Source organism: Microtus pennsylvanicus, chromosome 8 (assembly GCF_037038515.1).
Source record: "Microtus pennsylvanicus isolate mMicPen1 chromosome 8, mMicPen1.hap1, whole genome shotgun sequence".
Taxonomy (NCBI): Eukaryota; Metazoa; Chordata; class Mammalia; order Rodentia; family Cricetidae; genus Microtus; species Microtus pennsylvanicus.
In genome coordinates, this window is record NC_134586.1 from 103,255,944 (window position 1) to 103,276,377 (window position 20,434).

General features: G+C 43.8%; 1 protein-coding gene and 1 pseudogene across 4 annotated transcripts in view; both read right to left on the bottom strand.

Moving 5' to 3' along the window:
* Window positions 1–20,127, bottom strand: part of Sntg2 (syntrophin gamma 2) — a 199,956-nt gene extending 179,829 nt beyond the window's left edge. For 2 of the 4 annotated variants that reach the window (XM_075982096.1, XM_075982095.1), the window contains exon 1: window positions 19,970–20,127. In XM_075982096.1, the coding sequence (XP_075838211.1) occupies window positions 19,970–20,041 (72 nt within the window). In that variant the 5' untranslated portion in view covers window positions 20,042–20,127. Of the gene's footprint in view, window positions 1–19,076; window positions 19,143–19,969 lie in introns of those variants that run through there. The other 2 variants (XM_075982097.1, XM_075982098.1) reach the window with 2 other exon arrangements.
* On the bottom strand, window positions 408–4,677 carry LOC142855731 (small ribosomal subunit protein eS6-like; annotated as a pseudogene).
* Window positions 20,128–20,434: the final 307 nt, after the last annotated feature.

Below are 20,434 nucleotides of genomic sequence, written 5' to 3' on the forward strand. Positions count from 1 at the left end.
CTGATACCAGATAGTAGGAAGCAGGATAGAGCCCATGAATTATTCATCTCATATGCCCAAGATGTCCTGGAGGAGGCCATCTCCCTCCCACTGCTCACTGGAAACCCTCTTTTCTGACCTGTCCACCTACAAGGAGAAGAAGTCCTTCAATGCGCTGACATGTCAATAGTTAGGGGTGTGGGACTAAGAATCCACTGTAGAACAAGGCATATGCAAATCTCTAAGTGCCACGGAGACATGGTAGCATTATATAAACTCATCTAGCATCTAAAGGAAGTCTTCCATGAGAAATGTTGGATGATAATTTATCTACTGAATTCTTTCTCAAGATCTGATTATTTGTTACTCTTAAAGACTTATTTTGGACAGCACCCAGAGACCCAGAAGCCTCTCTCAGTGAGGACAGACTAGTCTCTTGCGATCTGTCTCTGGTGTTTTTCTTTGGCATGTTTCATTCTCTTGACCAAAAGGTTAGCATATTCTGAAACCTCTTCCATGTTTTCCTTAGGGAGTTGTTTCTTCAGAACAATATGTTGGTATTTGGGTTGTAGGACACACAGAATCATACAGGCTGAAATCTTGGGTTCTTTGACCCTGGGCTTTTCACCTTCTTTGCTTAAGGGGTTTCTGACAAGATAATTGGCAGATATCATCTTCTTTAGAGATATTAAAAAGCTTTCAGATTCTTTTCTTTGGAGCACAGTAGTCCAGGAATCAATCAATCAATTTCTCTCTCTCTCTCTCTCTCTCTCTCTCTCTCTCTCTCTCTCTGTAATAATCAAGTTGAGAAAGTTGAGAAAACTCAGATTAGAATCCATGAATAGTACTTCTTTCCAATTCTCCTTGGTCTATAACAGGAATACCCCTTATTCAGTATCATACACAATCCGCCATGGGTTAAGATGCACTGATTCATGGGAAATCCTTGTTCATTTCCACTGATTCGGACCACATAACCCTTGCATTCTTTACCCAGAGCAACAACAGCTACTTCCGTGGTCATGAGCTTCTCATAGAAATTCTAAAGCTTGTGTTTACCTTCCACTTCAGGAAGTTTCTGACAACTGGTGGTTGGGAAGGAAATATTAAGCTTAATTTTAACGATGCCAATTGCCTAGGAGGTGACACACACACACACACACCATACTGTGTCTGTAGCTAATCCCAGGAACACAAGAACTACCCCAAACTTGGGGCAGGTCACACAGAACATCCTTTAATTTGTGAGCAAAAACTATGGAAGGTGGAATAAACTCAAACTTAATTCTGTTTATAACATCCACAAAAACTCCTTTCTGTTTAATTTAAGATGTTTCGTATTAGACAAGAGTTTAAGTTCTCAGTGAGATGACAAGAAAATGGGTGACTGTCCTTCCTACAATCAGGAAATACCCGAGGAAAACATCCTGGAAGCAAACATTTCTAGAATTATTAAGAAGTTCCTTTTTTCAAGAAATAAGAAATTATTCCTTTCCATTCGAGATTAGTAGATAAATGCTATCTGATATTTTGGGGGGACAATACTGAGGGAAGACACCCAGCCTCTAGGAGCCCTGAGGCGGGCCTACTGTGATCACTCTTCCCAAGGATCACAGTAGCATGTGACACAGTTGTGATGCTTCCACCAAGGCCATGCACCGGAGCACAAACAGCGCAGGTTCCTCTGTGCTCATCCTGCAGAGTTCTCCAGCTGGCACACACCAGGACTCCAGATCCCAGGAAAAGGTGGGTTCTCAGCCGAAACCACATCATCTGCCCAAACTGTACACCAGCTCTTGTTGGGAAGAGGTGTGTGCACACAGTTCCAGGTCCAGCCACAGGCCATTTTTACAAATAGACCTCCATAATAGATAGACGTCTAAGTTCTATGAGGATAAAGCTTTTGCAAAGAATAAAGGAATGATGTTGAGAGGCTTTTGGAAGCAATGAAGACACTGCCTGGTAGAAATGCAGAGTGTCTAGTGTTTGCTTATAAATAAAGGGACGGCTTGGGTCAGCTGTATCTAATACTGTCTAAAGTATGAGAAAGAAATTAAACAAAATAAGCTCCAAAATAAGGAATAACCAGAAAATAGTAAGAAAAGAGAAAAAAACACAATAAACTTCAAAACAAAACAAAAAACAAAAAATAAATGTTGAAACTGGTAATTCACTAGAGAAAGCTTGAAGGAGAAAACAACAAGCAAATAAAAGGAAGAAAGAAAGAAAGAATGAAGAAGAAAAGAAAACAGGACTCACCAGAATGAGGAACCCCCAAAGAGCTCATGGATTTTAGATCCATGATGAAGAATATTGTAAAGGATGGTTTTTGCGAAGTGTGTTAGTATCATAGACATACACCCTCCCTCTTACACACACACACACACACACACACACCATATTGTGATTGATTGAAATTTGGCCCTTTCACCCTGGAATGTAAAGTGGTTTTGATTTTCAAAAAATCAATATAATTCATTACATTAATAGACTACAAACAAAAAAAAAGCCATACTATCATCTTAATAGATCTGTAAGAAACATTTCACAAAATTCAACATATTCTAATACAAATCCTAGGAGTGCGGTTGGCAAGATAGCTCCTCAGCATATAAAGGCACTCACGGCTGTGTCTGACAACCTGAGGTCAATCCCAGCAACACACGAGGTAGAAGCAGAGAAACAACACCTGCAAATCCTAGAAGGAAATCTTCTTTAGTTGAAAACGGCATTAAAAAAACATACTTAACAATACTTGACAATGAAAGACCAAATCCTCTCCTTTAAGATCTGAAACAAAGCAAAATTATCTTTCATTTTTCTCTGTGCAATACTATACCTGAGGAGCTACAATTTATAATAAAGCAAAAATAAAAAGACAGAAGAAAAGGACAATCTGCTGAGAAACCAATGCCGTATCCACAGGGAATACAGTCTTGCGTTTTAAAAGGGTCCATAGAACAACGAGAAAGATGGCTTAGTGTTTAAGGTCTTGCAGAAGAGCTGGGTTCAGGTACCAGCACCCATGTAGCAGTCCACAGCCATCTGTGACTCCAACTCCATGTCTTTCAACATCTTCTTCTGGCCTCCCTCAGCACCAAACATACACACACACTTGCAGGCAAAACATTCATACTCAAAAAGAATTTTAATTTTTTAAAAAAGCTTCCATATAGCTGGATCTGGTGATGCAGGTCTGCCATCCTATCTACTTGGGTGGCTGAAGCAGGAGGGTTGCAATTTCAAAGCCTGCCTGGACTGCATAATGCCTCCAAGACCAGCTTGAGAAAATTGGTGCAACTCCATTTCAAAATAAAAGCAAGAGGGGGGCTGTGGATGTAGGAGCTCATTTTGCAATGTCTGGGTAGCATGTGTAAGGCTCTTACTCAATATCCGATGTTAATTTAAAGCTGACACCACTGTGGTGACAGAGGCAGTGTCTGATCCCTCTCTACAGGATGTCACAACACTCACACTGACAGAAGTTTACACTCACTGCAGAGGAAGTGACAGAAATTGGAGCCTGGGTCCCAGCCCCAGTCTATCCAACCTGGGACTCCTGAGTCATCTAGAGGATACAGCAACTTGGAGGTACAGCTATGCACCTAGCTAGAAAGAGTTCCTGGGACACGAGGAGCTGGCCTCCTACAGGAAAAGAGGATATCACCAGCTCTGCCATATGGCACCTGAACAGTATTCTTTAGGACAGGAAGGAGTCCAGGTAACAGAAGGTTGTGACCCTTCAGGAACGTAACCACAGTTCCCATGGCACTGCAGGTGGGAGAATCAGCATGCTCACAGAGGAAAAGAGCTGCAGGAAGATCCCCTTGAAACTTTGTATTGCAGAACTGGGCACTAATACTCCCAGGTCAGGTACTAGCTGTAAAAACCAGATCCACAATACAGATGACCATCTCGGTCATTAGAAGGAAGGAAGTCATAGGCGTCGCAATGGCGCTATGAGACTTGTACTTGGAGTCCAGAGCATGTAGGAAGACAGGGCCCTCTAAGAAACCTTCTCATAGCATACTCTGTGGCAAGGACACAGGGACCGAGGGCTCAAAGATGCAGGCAGGAGTCCAGGGGACTAACTTGGGGGTCCTAACCAGCAGAGCAGCAAACTGAACAGGAGGGAGACCAGCTGAGTGGACGTTCCTGAATCCCTCATGCGCTTTCTTGTTTAGGCTTTCCTGAGGCAGTCTGACAGCCCATTGTCATTGTGAACTTGCTGGGATTATAATTACCTAGGGGACATTTCTGAGGGGATCTGAAAAGGTATTTCCGGAAAGATGTAGCTGGGGAGAGAAGACCCACCCTGAATAGCACTATCTAATGTGTCCAGTCTTAAATAAAGGGGGACAAAGAAGAAAGCCAGGGAGCTGACTACCAGCCCGTCAGCCATCCCTCCCTCCCTCCCTCCCTCCCTCCCTCCCTCCCTCCCTCCCTCCCTCCCTCCCTCTCTCCCTTCCTCCTTCCCTCCCTCCTTCCACATTGTAGCTGTAAGTCACTAGTTTTCCCCTGCTCCTACTGCAGTGGACAATCCCCCTCCCCAATCAAGACTAAACACACCCCAGTCAGGCATTTTGTCACAGTACAACTAAAAGTCACTGAGGCGGTCAGCTCACAAAAAGCCCAGACACTTGAAGCCAGTATCAGACTCTCTGGATAAAGTAAGGTCTTGCAACAGCTCACCTTCATGTACCTCAGACAGTCCCCAAACAGCTCCTATTGTAACACTTGAAAATGTAACAAAAGCACCCTTATTATTTTTGTGGGCAATTAATTACAAGAAGACTTGTTTCAATACAGCTTTCTTTTCTAGAAATGAGCAAGTTATTTCTCAAAAGTCACAGGCACAATGTAGTTATTCATCGACTCTGAGCATCATGAAGAGATAATAATGCCCAAGAAAAGCTGGGTGCAGGGACATGCTCGTCTCTGAACACTGCAAGGGACAGAGTAAGGCCTCAGAAATAGGGTGTTTTACCCCCAAATTCAAGGAAACTGATACCGCCCTAGTTAAAGCAAGACTCAATTTTAGAATAAAACCAGGGTAATGAAGTGAGATTTCTAAGAAAATGCAGCAGGTTTTCCTGGCTGTGAGTCTTTTTTCACAAAACCCTCTCCAGCTGACCTACAGTAACCAGGAAAAACTCAAATACAGCTTAAAAAATTCCTGAAGTCAGTTTCAAGTGGAGATACTTGAGTTTAGCATCTGCTGTTTCCACAGGTACTTTCCCGGCATCTGTGGAGCCGCCCACTGTTGCAGGCAGTAGAAAAGAGTGTAGAAAGAGACACCCAGGCTCAACTTAGTGAAATGAATATGTAACTTTAAATACATTAAATCCAATATTTTTGTCTGCCCAGGTGTATTCCTATCAGAAGTCAATCCAGATGCATTTGTTATTAATAATTAATGTTATTAATTTAGTTGTGAGCACAGCTTTCAAATATCAGAGTGAGGCAGATTCAGGGTCAAATGAGTTCCACACAAGTTCTTATAAAATTTAGGTAATGTGAAAGCCACCTGCTAGCCTTTTTGGAACTTTGACCAAATGTTTTTTTTTTTAATATTTTCAAATTTTAGAAAATCATGTATCGTGTAAATTTAAAAAACCTCTTTGAAGCATGTTGCTTCTCTTATCTACTTTAAGATAAATGTCTGTTTCTATTTTAATACAACTTGGAATTTCTTACATCATTCTATTTCAATTCATGTGTAGCAATTGTTTTCATTTTCAGTGTGCTTACTTTATAAATAAAAGGGGTTAGATTCATGTCGGTGCTGAACACTTCTCAAATACTGAGGTCTATCTGTGGGTGTTTGAAAATCTCAAAACACAGGGAGGTAAAAGTTGCAACTTCAAAATCTCTGAGCTCAAAAACAGTGACATGAACCAGGCGCTCAACTCAGTTTCATAATAACAGAGAATAAGAATCACGTTCCAAGCCAAAATCAATATTCACCTGTCTCTCTTGTCCCAAATCTCCGCCTGCTGAAGGAGTTAGGCCATGGACCAGGTCAGAACAGGCAGACTCCTGTTTGAAGGGAGATGTGCTTACTCTCTGTTTGGATTTAGCGTTATCTTTTTCTCATTTTTCATACAATTATATAAAACTTTTAGTTTTTTAATTTAATCTTAGTTTTCTCTCCCCAGTTAGATCAGAGGTCAGGATAAGACTCCTCCTGTCTCTTTTATATAATTACCCGATGTTTTTTGCTTGGCTTCATTACTTAGCATTGTAAGTAACTGAAAGAACACAACCTATCCACCCACAGACGGGCTGAGCCTCTGCTTTGTGCCATAGGTGAGACACTCATCTCAACTGATTACTTCTGTTGCAGAATTGATGCCGTTTCCAGGGAGCCAGCATCCAAACCCCACTGTTCTACAGTTCAGGGTGATGTGGTTAAACCCATCATAATTAAGTGGAGTATAGACAAGTCAAAGATACAAGGCAGCAGCGTGCCCCAGCTGCCCCCCAGAGTCAGGGCTTTTCTGGGGTGAGGAAACCCTCTGTCACACTTAGCTGGCCATGCTCAGCCCCTGCGACAGCCAACACTGGATGGCAGCTTCACTCTGAAGCAACCACTACAGATTTACACTTCTTCCCTGGGAACGTGCCTGCATGAAGAACTAGGCGACCTGAACTAACAATGACATAACTCCCAGGAAACAAAGGGACTACGCCTAAAACTTGGGAACAAGGGAAAGATGTGTGGAGGAGCTACAGGAAGCTGTAACTCAGAATTCTGTTTGCTAATCCTCGCCATTGAGCAAGGAAGCAAATCATCACCCAGAGTCATGGTGACAAACAAAATTCCAGCAGTCCCACTAGGTCCTTTTCTTGCCCTTGTGAGAGAAACGACATAAGGAAGGAAGGATTCAGAAGACACTCTAGGGAAAGTGGCTCATACTGTAACCCATGAGCCTGATTGAGAGGTGACAGACAGTCGCTGAAGCCAGAATCAGGAGGTAATTAAATGAGAATGAGAAAATACTAAAACAAATTGCACAGAGATAGCTGAAGTAGTTGAGGACATAAAACTCCATTCTAGTTCATTCGGGAGTCAGAGCAAAGTGAGAATTTTCTTTCTGCCTGCCAAAATTCCTTATCACTCCAGAAATCCCAGCAACAGAAAGGGAGGAGGCACTAAAAACCGCTGGGGGTTGCCACAATCAACTCTATTTAAAATTACTACAGCCTCCACCAGAGCTGAATAGAGTGGGCATAGGAGTGAGCATTGCTGAATCAGGGGATTTTGAGGGACACTGGCAAAGACCCTTCCCAGCAGGGACAACAGATCCTTGAAGATGGTAACACATGCACCGTTCCATTTTTTAGAGCAACTGAGGGGCACCCCAAAGCTGCTGGGGTTGTCTTGAGAAACCTCCAGAATGAAAACAGGAAACGGTGTGCACAACCTGGATCACACCAGGAATTCTCGGTAGCTAGCGCTTCCAACTGGACATTGCCAGAGAAGAAAGACAGGAGTCCCTAGGACATGGTGAGTTTCTACCAGTCATCCATTTGTAGAGTCATAGACGCATGGACAGTAAATGTGTGTATGTAAAATGGGCTGAGTTCAGTCTCAATCTCAGGCCAGGATATTAGGGAGGTTAAGTACAGTGTGAAATCCATCACCAAGGCACGGAGTGGATACCACCCGAACACTCATGTGTGCTTCCCCTCTGAATGCTGTGAATACCATTGATTAATAAAAAATCTGCTTTGGGCCTATTGTAGCACAGAACAGGGCAAGGTGGAAATTCCAAGCAGACAGAGGAGGAGAGAGTAGGCAGAGTCAAGGAGAAGCCATGTAGCCACCAGAGGAGAAAGACATGAGTCTCCAGCCAGAACCTTGCTGGTAAACCATGAGCCTCGTGGTAAAATATAAAATAATAGAAATAGGTTAATTTAAGATATAGGAGCTAGTTAGAAATATGCATAAGCTAATAGACCAAGCAGTGTTTTAATTAATACAGTTTCTGTGTGCTTATTTTGGGTCTAGGCGGACTGGAAACGAATAAGCAACCTCTGCCTACAAAACACCACTCCTTGTTGTGTTCTCAAAGTTCAATGTGTCATAAAAATGTTAGAGGGACTAGAGAAGCCATTTTCTGGAAGGTATTTTTAGACAAACCTGGGTCTTCAGTACTCAGTAACAAAAGCATCAGGATATGCTGTGCCAATACAGAGCATAGATTGTTCTAAAACCCACTCTGAGAATTAACTCTCACTTGGGACAAGTTAGCCTAGAATGGCTCAGTTAATCAGAGAGCAGGTCATGTAACCCTACACAGGGGATCAGTTAACACAGGTGTAGGCCAATTAACCTATACGGAAGTCAGTTAATCAAAGAGGGATCAGTTATCCCATGCGTGATGCAGAAGATGACTAACTGCTACTCCATAAATTATAGGCATTTGTGAGAAATAAAGCAAAACACTCTAAACAAGAAACAACTAAAAGATACCCTTAATAAAATGTTCTCAACTTACAAAAACAGATGAACCTTATAGATTTTAGGAACCACTTTTTTGTCCCAGCCAAACCAAGTAAAAGGAGCCTACGAACTCTTTCCTCTCAACACTCTTCAGCATTTCATGCACGTTCCATACTGAGGGACTGTTATGTACGACCCACACAGACCTCAGAAACTTGAAGCCAGTCAGACCACAAAGGGTGCCATGAAAACAAGGTTTGCATCACTGGCGGGTATCTTGGACTCTACCCAGAATAGCAGTTTTCAGAGCCGGCCTGGCCATCTTAAGATGGCTTCTGCATGGACCCCCGACCTGTCATCTTGTCCCTCCCCCTTCTCAACCTAAGGGCTTAACACAACAGTCAACAGTTTATCCTAGGGCACCCACACAGAAACTCCTGAGTAAACTCCTCTACATCTTATGAACAACAAAATGCCCACCTAGATGCCATGCTGTGTCTGCGCTCTGTGCGCTGGCACCCAGTTACCGAGCTTTGGGCAAGGGGCAGGAGGTTAAAATACACAGACACACACAGACAGAGAGACAGCGACATGGGTCATCCTTGAGTTCCCCAAGAATGCCCCCTTTATTGTGTTCAGGGGCAGATTATATAGAGATAGCCATGTCCCAGCCAAACCTACTAGAAACCACTCTCCTGCCATCAGGAACTCCTGAAGGTCTCGTGCTCAGAGCAGCTGTAGGCACTCAGATCAGGGGATTACAAGAAATTCAGGATCTGGGGTCTCACTGCTCCCAACACCTAGAAGTGCTTATTCCTACCTTAATAAGAAAGCAAGATTCTTGGTGGCTATAAGGGAATTTGGCCGAAGTGCTGGAAGGGACTAACAGAAATACCCAAGGCACTTAGAATTTTCAGAGACCTGAGCCAGCTCTGGCCTTTCCTATGTAAGTATAATTACACAGAGAAGCACCCTTGCTAAGAGGCAGTCACTTGACAACTTTTTCATCTCATTTCCTCCCCCACCAGACATGTCATTTACAGCTAGCAGCTTCCCATTCACCAATGAGACTGTTTTTAACATATAGCATGGTGTATCTTCATACCAAAGGATGTTTCTGGTTTGTAACATTGACCAACCTAAAAATACTTCCTATCTATCTATCTATCTATCTATCTATCTATCTATCTATCTATCTATCTATCTATCTATCTATCTATCTATCATCTATCTACCTACCTACCTATCTATCATTTATCTACCTATCTATCATCTATCTATTATCTATCTATTTACCTACCTACCTACCTACCTATCTACAGGCTTGGGACAGAACTGAGGGACTCCTCCAAGCTATGCAAGTGCCCTGTTATTCAGCTATTATCCTTAGCCTTCTTTTTCCCTTTTTTCTTTGAGATGGGATGTTACTACTCCTTTTCCCATTGAACTTTGAACTGCCCTTGAACTTTGAAACCTTCCTGCCACAGCCTCCTAAGATGCTGGGATTGCAGGTTAATTCCACCAGGCCAGCCGTAGAGATTCATTTATATTATCAAACCTGAGTAACGAGCATTCTTCATATAGTATGAGATGCTGTTCCTCTTTCTTTTGCTAGAAAGAGCAACCTGTTTTGTGTACAGAAGAGGGGGCCAGCCAGTGTGCACGAGTAATCATCTCATTATCGTTGGTTATTAGCATTTTCTGAATTGGAATCTAATTTATCCAATCTTAACCTAGCTTGTTATCTCTAAATCCCAAATGTCAATTATGCACATTTGATATCAGGACTATATGAATAGCAAAGTATTTTTAAGGTTTAAGAAACTGCACGTTTTTCTAGCTTTAAGAGAGTTCAAATACAAACAATTTTGGAAGTTCTCAGTACTTTTTCATATCTGTCTGGGTTTTAAATGAACAAATATATTTTAAAATGCCATTTTTTACATTATAACATTTTTCAGTTATAAATCAGTTTCTACTGCATTTCAAACCCTAAACACCAATTTAGACAATGTTGACTTTAGGTTTTTTTCTTCCAAAGCAATTACAGGAAATTTATAAAAGCTAAGTCAGTTCAGCTTCAAAGAAATGTCATATCTTTTTTTTTTTTTTGAGACAGGGTTTCTCTGTGGTTTTGGAGCCTGTCCTGGAATTAGTTCTTGTAGACCAGACTGGTCTCGAACTCACAGAGATCCGCCTGCCTCTGCCTCCCAAGTGCTGGGATTAAAGGCGTGCGCCACCACCGCCCAGAGAAATGTCATATCTTTATAAAACTTTTAAGTTGCCATTTTAACACGAAAATATTGCTCTCCATAATTATAGCCACCAAGAAATATAAAGTAAGAGACAACCTGCAGGAAGAGCCAGGCCTGGCACTTCTCTCCTGGTAAGCCCTTGGGCAGGAAGAGTTCACGTTCAAGGCTAGCCTTGACCATGTAGTAGGACTTTAGACCCCAGCTCCACAAAACCAAAATAATAAATAAATAAAATGAGCAGCAAAAATTTATAAACATAAGCTTAATGTAGAATATGTCCCAAGACAATGTTCTATTTTACAAATGTATTGAACCAAGTATTTGCTACTATGAACTGAATTATAAAGTATGTTTTATCAGTTTCATTCTTCCAGATTGTAAAAGAATATTAGAAACAATTTGTTTTTTGAGTAAACTCAAGAGGGAAAAATCTTCTTTCTCAAAATTGACAGCCACAGTTCTAGAGCTAGAAGCCTCATTCACGTTCTCACACTCACGGGGTTGCTTTTTCATGAAATTCCACCAACACACAAAGCTCAGACAATCTGGCACACGGCTTTCCTTATATCCCCTCCCAAAGCTTACACAGCGAGCTCTGTGCACAGCGGCACCTTCCCTGACCTACCATCTCCAGACCTTGTGGAAGTAAGCCAGCACTCAGCGGCCACCTTCCCTGACTTGTGAGCTATCTCTGGATCTTGTAGTGAGCCAGCGCCCAGCAGCTACCTTCCCTCACCTACCAACTGTCTCCAGTTTGTAGTAGTGAGCCAGCACCCAGCGGCCACCTTCCCTCACCTACCAACTGTCTCCAGACCTTGTGGTAGTGAGCCAGCACCCAGTGGCCACCTTCCCTCACCTACCAACTGTCTCCAGTTTGTACTAGTGAGTCAGCACACCAGCGGCCACCTTAGTGAGCCAGAGTGGAAAACACGTGACTGACTTCAAATGTGGATCCATCCCTTTTGTGTCACTGTAACAATATACGGGTCAGAAATAGTCTAGGGTTGGGAATCTTTGTTCTGGCTCACAGTTTCAGAGGATTCCATTTATTGTGGCAGAGAATGCACAGTGGACAATGCTCTAGCCTTAATGGTGGGAATATGAGGCAGTTGCTGTGAGTAGCAGAAGGAACCAGGAAGAAGAAAGAACAAAATCAGATCCAGGAGTGAGTGCTTCCTTCAAACCCTCCCCAAACATCATTAGTCTCTGGAAACAAGCATGAGACTGTGAGGACAATTCAAACTCAAAGGAAAACAAAGGGGTCCCTCCCTCCTTGCTGGTTTCTGATCCTCTTATTCTTATTGATCCTGATGATCATTTCTTCTCAGGTGTAGAATGTAGAGGGGCCTTCTGTAGCCACACCCCTGCTGATGCGGCTGCTGGCTGGACAGGCAAGGACATTTTGTCTAAAGCATCAACCATGCCCACCTGATGGGCTGGTGCTAACTAAAGTCATGAAGTCCTCCAAAAAGTCCTTAGAGCATAACTCTCGGTACACACTGGCAACTATGTAAGTGCATGTGGTATTCATATAACAAAGATCACACTGTATACACATTGTGTCAATCAAACACTTCAAAGTTATACATAAATCATATCTCAATTGTACCCTCTGGATAAGACAATATTAACTACATACACTTTCATGATTGTACAAATCCAGATTTGGCTTTAAGTTTAGGAGACCATACTTCTACTGCCCACGGAAGACATATGGAAGGACAGAGCTAAAACCTTCCCACATACATTGAATATTTTGTCCAAGAAGCCCTCCATGGGGAACCTACCTCAGTCTGTCAGATCCCAGCTGACTTCAGCAGGAACAGGTCCTAGGCTCGCCTAACTGTGTGGCGTTAGCAGGCTCTGGACTGTTTCTGACAAAGGAGTGCACTGATGACAATGACCTCACACACAATGCCACAGGCGGGACATGATTCAATGAGGACAAACCCTGTCCAACTGCAAAAGACATGTTCTTAGGAACTCACCCCCCCCCCCAAAAAAAAAGTGAGAATCAAAACTGTGGAAGTCCTGACTGGTTAGTAAGAATCTGCTTGAGAGCAGTTTAGTGAGGTCACTACAATGGACCTCTGCCACCTTCTAGGAGCGCCCTGTCCTTTTTAGCAGGCGCTATGACCCTGAATCCCTTCCACTATGGATGTGCCAAGGAAATAGAAACATTAGCTCTAATAGCCCCAGTTCCACAGAGACAGGTAGACGGCGCACACACATGTGTGCTCTGCATAATGTATGGGCAAATGTGTTGAATAAATGTGTGTAATACACTTCTGTGTTGCCTACATGTGTGTGCTAGACTGCAAGCATGTATGCAGTGCACATGAGTGCTCTTTGTGCTGTGTATGTACGTAACTTGTAAGAATGTTGAAATGCATGTTTATGGTATATACACTGTGTGTATGGGTGTAGGTGCTTTGTACATGCACAGATACAAATAAATGAATCTGTTATATGCAGATGTGAAACGTGTACATGTACACATGTTATATCCATATATATAGCATGTGCATTTTATACAAATGTGTGGCATGTACATTTATTTGAGGAATGTATCGTGGTATGTACAGGTACAGCATACATCTGTAGCTACTATGTGTGATTTATGTGTACCTGTGTGGAGCATGTTGCACATAAGCAACTCAGCTCTATCCCTGCCTCTGAAGAGGCATGTCTCTCTGCCTCCTTTCCAGTCCTGTCTCCTCTCCACCCCCACCCCCACCCCACACCAGCTGTTCCTTCACCTCTGCTTTTTAAGGGATTGACTGGGCTCATAGACTCCTCTACCCAAACAGAAGAGGCTACCAAAGGGGTGGAGCCCCTCCTCTATGCCTTCTTGATCAGTGCAATCACTAACCTGGTTGAAGGACAGGCTCCTGCATCATAAAGCCTTCCCTCACCATAGACATATTGTATGCACAGCTTCTGTCTTTCCATTCTTCAAATGTAGACCCCTCTCAACGGCCTCTGCTCGTATCCCTGATTATACTGGTCACCAATACGGAGAAAGGCTCTGTTCATTTAGAGCTTCAGTCTTACAGGAAGCCGAACACAGTGACCTACGCCTGTAAGTCTAACACTTGGGGGGATAAGCAAGAGAATACGATGTTTAAAGTCATCCTTGGCTACGAGGTAAAGCCAGTGTCCTAAAACAACAAGGATAAATGAAACCTTGGAGTCAGGCAGAGTCCCCAGACATATCTGTATCTACATCTCAATCACGACACTGGTATCTCTAGTTCCCAGCATAATGAGTGGATCATAAGTACCTCAGTTGTATATGGAACCTATACACGTGTGTCTATGGTCACATTCACAATCGATCCCATGGTACTTTCTAAGTGAGATTATCTTTAGCATCACAATGTCTCATTTTCCAGAGATGGCGGTGGTGCTGGTTACCATGCACACTCTCCATCCCTCTCGTGGAGCACAGAACTACAGTCAGTGCTTCTAGTGATGCAAGAAAAAGATGGCCTCTACTTTGCTGCAAACACAACAGTGTTTTCAATGCTAGAATTGAATGAAGTCTTACTGTGAAACAAGTAATATTGCAAGAAGGTGGCATGGCCTTCTGAAATCTCCAGTGCCAGCCAAGACAATGCTTGGGGGAAAGGGACACAGTGGTGCCATAAGCAGGATGTACTTCTATTAGAAAGATGGCATTTTCCCCAGTCACCAGGAATAAACAAGAGAATCTAACCAATGTCGACAACGTCAACACCAGCATGTGCTTCTAAATAGGCTGCTTCCAACCGCTGTGGAGTCTGAACACCCCGGGTTTCAGGGAAGAGAAGTAATTTCACTTCACTAGGGACATAATGAACACTCCAGGTAATTACAGTGCAAAAGTCAAACTGATAGAGCCATTTGGAAAAGCATAATTACCTGAAGAAATCACTAAGACAATCTTCGGCATTGGGAACAGAATAAATTACATTTAACTATTAATGGTTATGCTCGCATGTAAAATTGAAATTTAGCTACTGTAAAAATAAAAGGACATAATTTATTGAAATATAAATAAGCTAATAATAAGTTAAGATAAATGATCAAGAATCAGGAGCGGAGCTCTCTCCCCTCACTCCCGGCAGTGGCAAGCCATGAATAAACACAACGGAATTAACCGGCTCTGGCGTCTCAGAGTACAAGTGATACCACAGCCTTGCCTCCTCCTCAGAAAAAGGGCACGATTTCCACTCATTTAGAGATAATACTGCTACCAGAGCTGGGACTGTCCCTGCATAAGGTACAGGCACACACACTGCTCTTAAGGAAGGCACAGGACAGCATGTGGGCACAGACAGGAGTGCATTCAAGGTGGGAGGCCCTGGTTGAGACAGCGACTATACCGAGCCCGTGATAGGGAAGCTGGAGGAAGGGAAGGGTAGCATGACTGCTGAGGAAATGAGCCTATCCAACAGAAGTGAGAAAACCAGGAGGCCAGGGGTTCAACGAGGAGTCCAGTGGGCCCCATCTAAATAGTCAACACAGGCCTGCAGTTGACTCTGTGATGTTCCGACATGAGAGCATCAGAAAGGAAACCCAGTTCAGAGTTATCGTAGAAGGTAAGACTTGGGAGTTATTTTCTCTGAACCCTCAAGCAGATTTGACCCAATCAAAGTGGCTTCAAATAGCTTTGGGGTCCATGGAACGCTATAGTGGCTTAATTTGGGGAGGCCCAGGACCAGGTCAGTAATAGGCAAAAAGTTATGCAAAATATATGGAATAGTGGCTATCCGGTATACCCCAGTGTAAAAACGTGATTGGGGCAGCCACCCTACTCGAAGGACAGTTGACAGCACAGTCCGAAGCTGAGAAAGGCACAGGGGTGTGGGACTGGGGCGATGGAGTCACCCCATCCTCAGTGGGGCAGAGGACACGCCCAGCAAGTGAAACACAGCAGGACACTTCTTGCCATTACAGAATCATAGAATCGGGGACTCAAGTTGGGGGTGGCCCGTTCCGTCTCCTTTACCTCATCTTGGAAAGGGCATGAGGAGGAGGAATTTTTTGTTCAGCTTCTAAAAGCTGAGTCAGCCAACAGTGTGGGAACCGCCCTAGATGCGAAGTATTTGTTTCCCATGGAAAGCAACATAGATTTTTCTGGCATTCCTGGCAATTAGGCCACACTTCATAAATAAGGACTGCTTTTGCTAAATATTTCAATGGTAACATCAAAGTTTTATTATCGAGTTGGGTGTGATCCTATGGTTACATTTTGTCTATAATGAAGTACTACCATTTAAATCTCTGCTTGCTAGAATCAGCTCTAGGAATGGGATTCAACTTTGGTAGGTGATTTGCCATCCACTTATTTCAATTAAAATAGAAATAGATACATATATTCTGTCTTCATTGGTGGGTGCTTCAGTGACATTACTACTGTCTGGAGTGAGGGGTACATTTGTTCCTGAAGCTGGGGTCCAAGGAAGACTGATAAGAGAAATAAATCCACAGAATGGAAGTCAATGGGCACAGCCATTTCAATATCATGTGCGATTGTATTTATCGTAATACAAGTCAGTGCTATAATCTAGTGGGATCTATCCAAATGTCAAATGGATTTTGGTGCCTGTCCCAGCTGGGTAAGTCAAAATGCTGACACTTTAGAATCAGCATCGTTCTTCCACAATAAAAACATTACTGTACATAATAAGACAGATAAGATGTAGGCAAGCAAAGGTAATGGAGATAAAACAGGAAAACGGAGTGAAAATTCAGCAGTTTTGGAGTAAGCAGTCTCTGAAATTAGAATACCTTATGTGTTAAGAATATAACCTGACATTTTTATAACTTTGCAATTACAGCCTTAAGTAAGCTAAAAGGCATAGTCACTTTCCTTAAATCTTAATTATTTGCCTAATAAAAATGTAACGGGTGAATAATAATTCCAGATCTGAGAAGAAATATTAAACAAGGAAATGCAAACTGAAAAGGAATGACATAATCCTCGCAGCACTTTTTAATAGCATGTGTTGAAGCGTGCCGGATGGTAGTGCTAGGAAGTCATTGTCACTGGCAGGATAGGATTGCAGAGATGCCCTGTGTGTCCTTGGGGTAGAGAAGAACAACAGCAGATGCTCCCAGAGGAAGCCAGGAATGTCTGCGAGTGGGGATCAAGTCAGCAAGGGCAGCTTAGTGCAGAAATAGAAGGGCTAAGCCGGCTTCCGAGGTCTGAATGGGACGCCAATGAGGAGACAGCGCCACCTCCTGGTGACAGGAAACAATGCAAGTTTATAGGACCACAGGGAAAGAGCTCAGGGGCACAAAACCCAAGTGCCTTCCCCGTGAAATTATGAATGTCTTTTCCCTGGAAGGCCTTTGAAACCTTCTTTATTTCATTGTATGCAACAAAAATGCTCAGCCTAACTGTATAGCCAGTTTCCGCGATACTGGAATACTGTATCTATGTATGACTAATGTATGTATTTGTCATGGCATCACCATGCACTACACTGATCATATGGAAACTGGAAGTTTTAAATGACAGTCATTTGCTAAGGGTGATTGGTGTCAGAATGCAAGTGACCTGCTACACACTGTAAGTACAGCGCACCCACTGGGTGCCCGCACAGCATGGCACAAGGGAGCAGGAAGGACAGGGAGCTCACCTTCCCTGATGTAATTAACTACATATGTAAATAACTACAGCCAAGCACAAAAGCAGGCTCCAGAGAACGTAATCACCTAACAGCAAAGAGTCGGGGTGCCATGACGTCTCTCTCATTTTGTGCTTCAATGTTGTCCCCCCCAGCCTTTCTTAATGGCGGTTATGTGAGTTGTCTTGGAATATACATCTATATGAAAACTGAAAACTATGTCAATATGTAGATATAAGAGGTTGTCACATATTTCAGGAAAAAAAGGAAATTTAATTTCTGGTATTTTTTGACAAGTAAACCCAGTGTTCTAAATTAGGTCCTGTTCAAATGTTCACTCTGAGACAAGTATCCAGAGCCAGGTAACTCTTTGTTTTAAAAATACATGGGTTTGGCTTGTGATGTCACAGGCACCAAGTGGAGATCGAAAGTGTCTGTAAGAAGGAAGGACACATAACAGCAGCAGGAAACGAAGGGTCATACAGTGCTTGCCCAACTTATCTCTGCAGCAATGGCAGCTCTGGAAAAATGGCTAAGTGATAGCATTACTAAGTGCGCCTTCCCATGGGCAAGGCATGCCATCCTATGAAACTGTACTTTACTGGTTCACACTGTTATGAATTGAAGGATGACCACTTAAAAACAGAAAAACAAGTCCTGCTGAGAACTGCAGACTCTCAATCTATGAGATGGTTGATCCTTGGAGCAGAACTTTGTGAACTGACCTAACTTAGAAGAGCGTGTGAGACACCAAATCCAATTGCTGTGATTCAAACAAGCAGCCATAACAAGGAATATATTAAGCTTTTGACTTCAGACAAAAAATTAAAAGTAGGAATACAATAGTTTCCTTCATTTTTGTTTTATAATTATTTTTCTAAGTAGATGCACTAAGTTCTGCTCTGAAACAATTGCATAGCTAGGTATTGCAAGCTCGGTAATATTACGCAGAGCAATTGCTAAGAAATTGAGGGCTTTTTCGATGACTATGCACCAGTGATTAACATGGAAGCACCATCCATCAAAGGTTCAAGTGCGGCAGTATGAATGTTGTGTTGCTAAGAATGTGTCAATGTCAAACTTGGCAGATTTTCTTTGACTAAGAACTCAGGCTCCACTCATTGGGGTTTAGCACTCATCCCAGCAAATCTCATGTGTGTTCTGCGTGATGACTGAGGTACGTGGCCTCAATGGTGGCGAAAGTTTCCTTCAAGTACAGTTCCGAGGGGCCATCTTACACCATCAAGGCTGTTGTCGCACATGAGCGGGTCTTGCACTGTCTAGCCACTTCAGTGACTGACAGGAGTTCAATGAGCCTCTTCGAAGGCTTTTAGGTAATGCATGCACCTAAAACTGAAGTCTGCCAAAGCTCATGGGGAGGTTCAAAGGCAAATAAACCAGTTCAATTCCTCCTCTAATTATAAGAGTTACTAACAAGACCTGTTGCAAGACTGCTTCCCAGAATGCACCATGGGAGGACGCCTTATTAAAGTCCTGAGAATACTACGACCGAAAGCCAGTGACTCCTGAGCCTCTGCGCTTTTTTCCTACCGTTTCCAGGCAATCCAAGTGTGTTTTCTAAGGTTTGAGTCACATTTGCTGTAGCTGGGTTATTATTCACATTACAATGTATGAAAAAAACAAAACAACCACGACAGAATCCTACCACATTCCACCAAAAGCGTGGAAGACGTCGACGGAATTACTAGAACAACAGTATGGTTTTCAAAGCAGATACATCGGTCTCAACGCATTAAACATGCCACAGTGCAATACCTGTTTCAGAAGACTGGACAGCCACTCTTGCCTGCAACCTCAGAAACCTTCGTTACCCTAAAAGGACTTCCATCTCTTGTAAGGCTGAGGGTCTGGACTCTGGGGCGAAGTTAAAGAGGAGGTGTGACTGCACCCCAGGACACGCATGCATGCACAGTTTCCCAAGGCCGTGATAAACAGCTGCCGTCTTGCACCCTTACCAGAACACTCGGTTGTGCTGTGTGGGTGGCAACTTGAAGGTTTCCAAGAACTTTCAGTTTTTGTTTAAGCCAACAATTCTGGATTTTGTCAATCAATAGTTTGTTTGTTTGTTTAAAAAAAAATAAGGATGGGGGAGGAGTGTTGGGTAGGCACTAAAATAGACTTTTTGAAATAATGTTGCAAAGTTGACCCATCAGCGTTCCCTTGGTTTCTGGAGGTCCTGATCTGGGAGACCGAGAGTCAGGCAGTGGCAGTTGGCACCACACCCCATCAGGTGCACAGCAAAAACCCCTGCATAGTGCCGGAGTTGCTGCAAGAGCCACTGCCTGGGGCCAGAGGGACCATTCCTTGGAAGAAAAGCTGGGCAAAGCCCAAACCCCACGTTCTGGAAGACCACAGTTACCACGCAGTAAAGGAAAGCACCTGTGCCCCATGACCCAGATGTTCAAGATAAGAAAATTAAATCCTGCATGCTGGTAGCTGTGATGTAAGAAAGACGAGGTTGCGGTGCCCAGGGGCTAGTGGTGTCCACTGTGCCCAGGGCCCAGCGCCAACCCCCGCCCACAAGAGCCACCCGGATAGTGGGACACAAGGACGCAAAGAAAGGAGGGGGCGCTGGAAGAGGAGGGAAAACAGGGGGACCGAAGGGACTCAGGGGTGGCAGAAGAGGGCCTCCAGGGGACCCCACTCACCCGCGCGGGCACCAAAAGGTGACTAGGACGCCCGCGGGGGGCGGCCAGGGACTGCGATCCCTCGGCGCTCATCGCCGCCCACGCGGCTAGGCGCGCGCTTCGGGCTCCGGAGCTCCCAAGTCCAGCGCCTGCACGGCGCCCGAGCCCCTCTCTGGATGGGCTGGGGTGGACAGAGCCAGCAGCCACTGCGCTAGCGAGCCGGGGAGGCACGGAACCCCGCCCACCTTCTAGCAGCCCGGCCCCTACTACCCTGCTCACCGCCCACCAAGCTCCTCCCGTTACCATCAAGCCCCGCCTTATGCCTGGTAACCCGGCCCAACAGCTCTGCCCTTCCACCTCCAGTCAGAGCTGGCGGGACTAAATTGTGAGAGCAGCAAGGAGGGCTCCCATCTTCTTGCAGAGACCACCGCTTTCCCACCTTGGCAAGCAAAGTGAGGCAGGGTCAAAAGGCTAAGAGGGCACCTG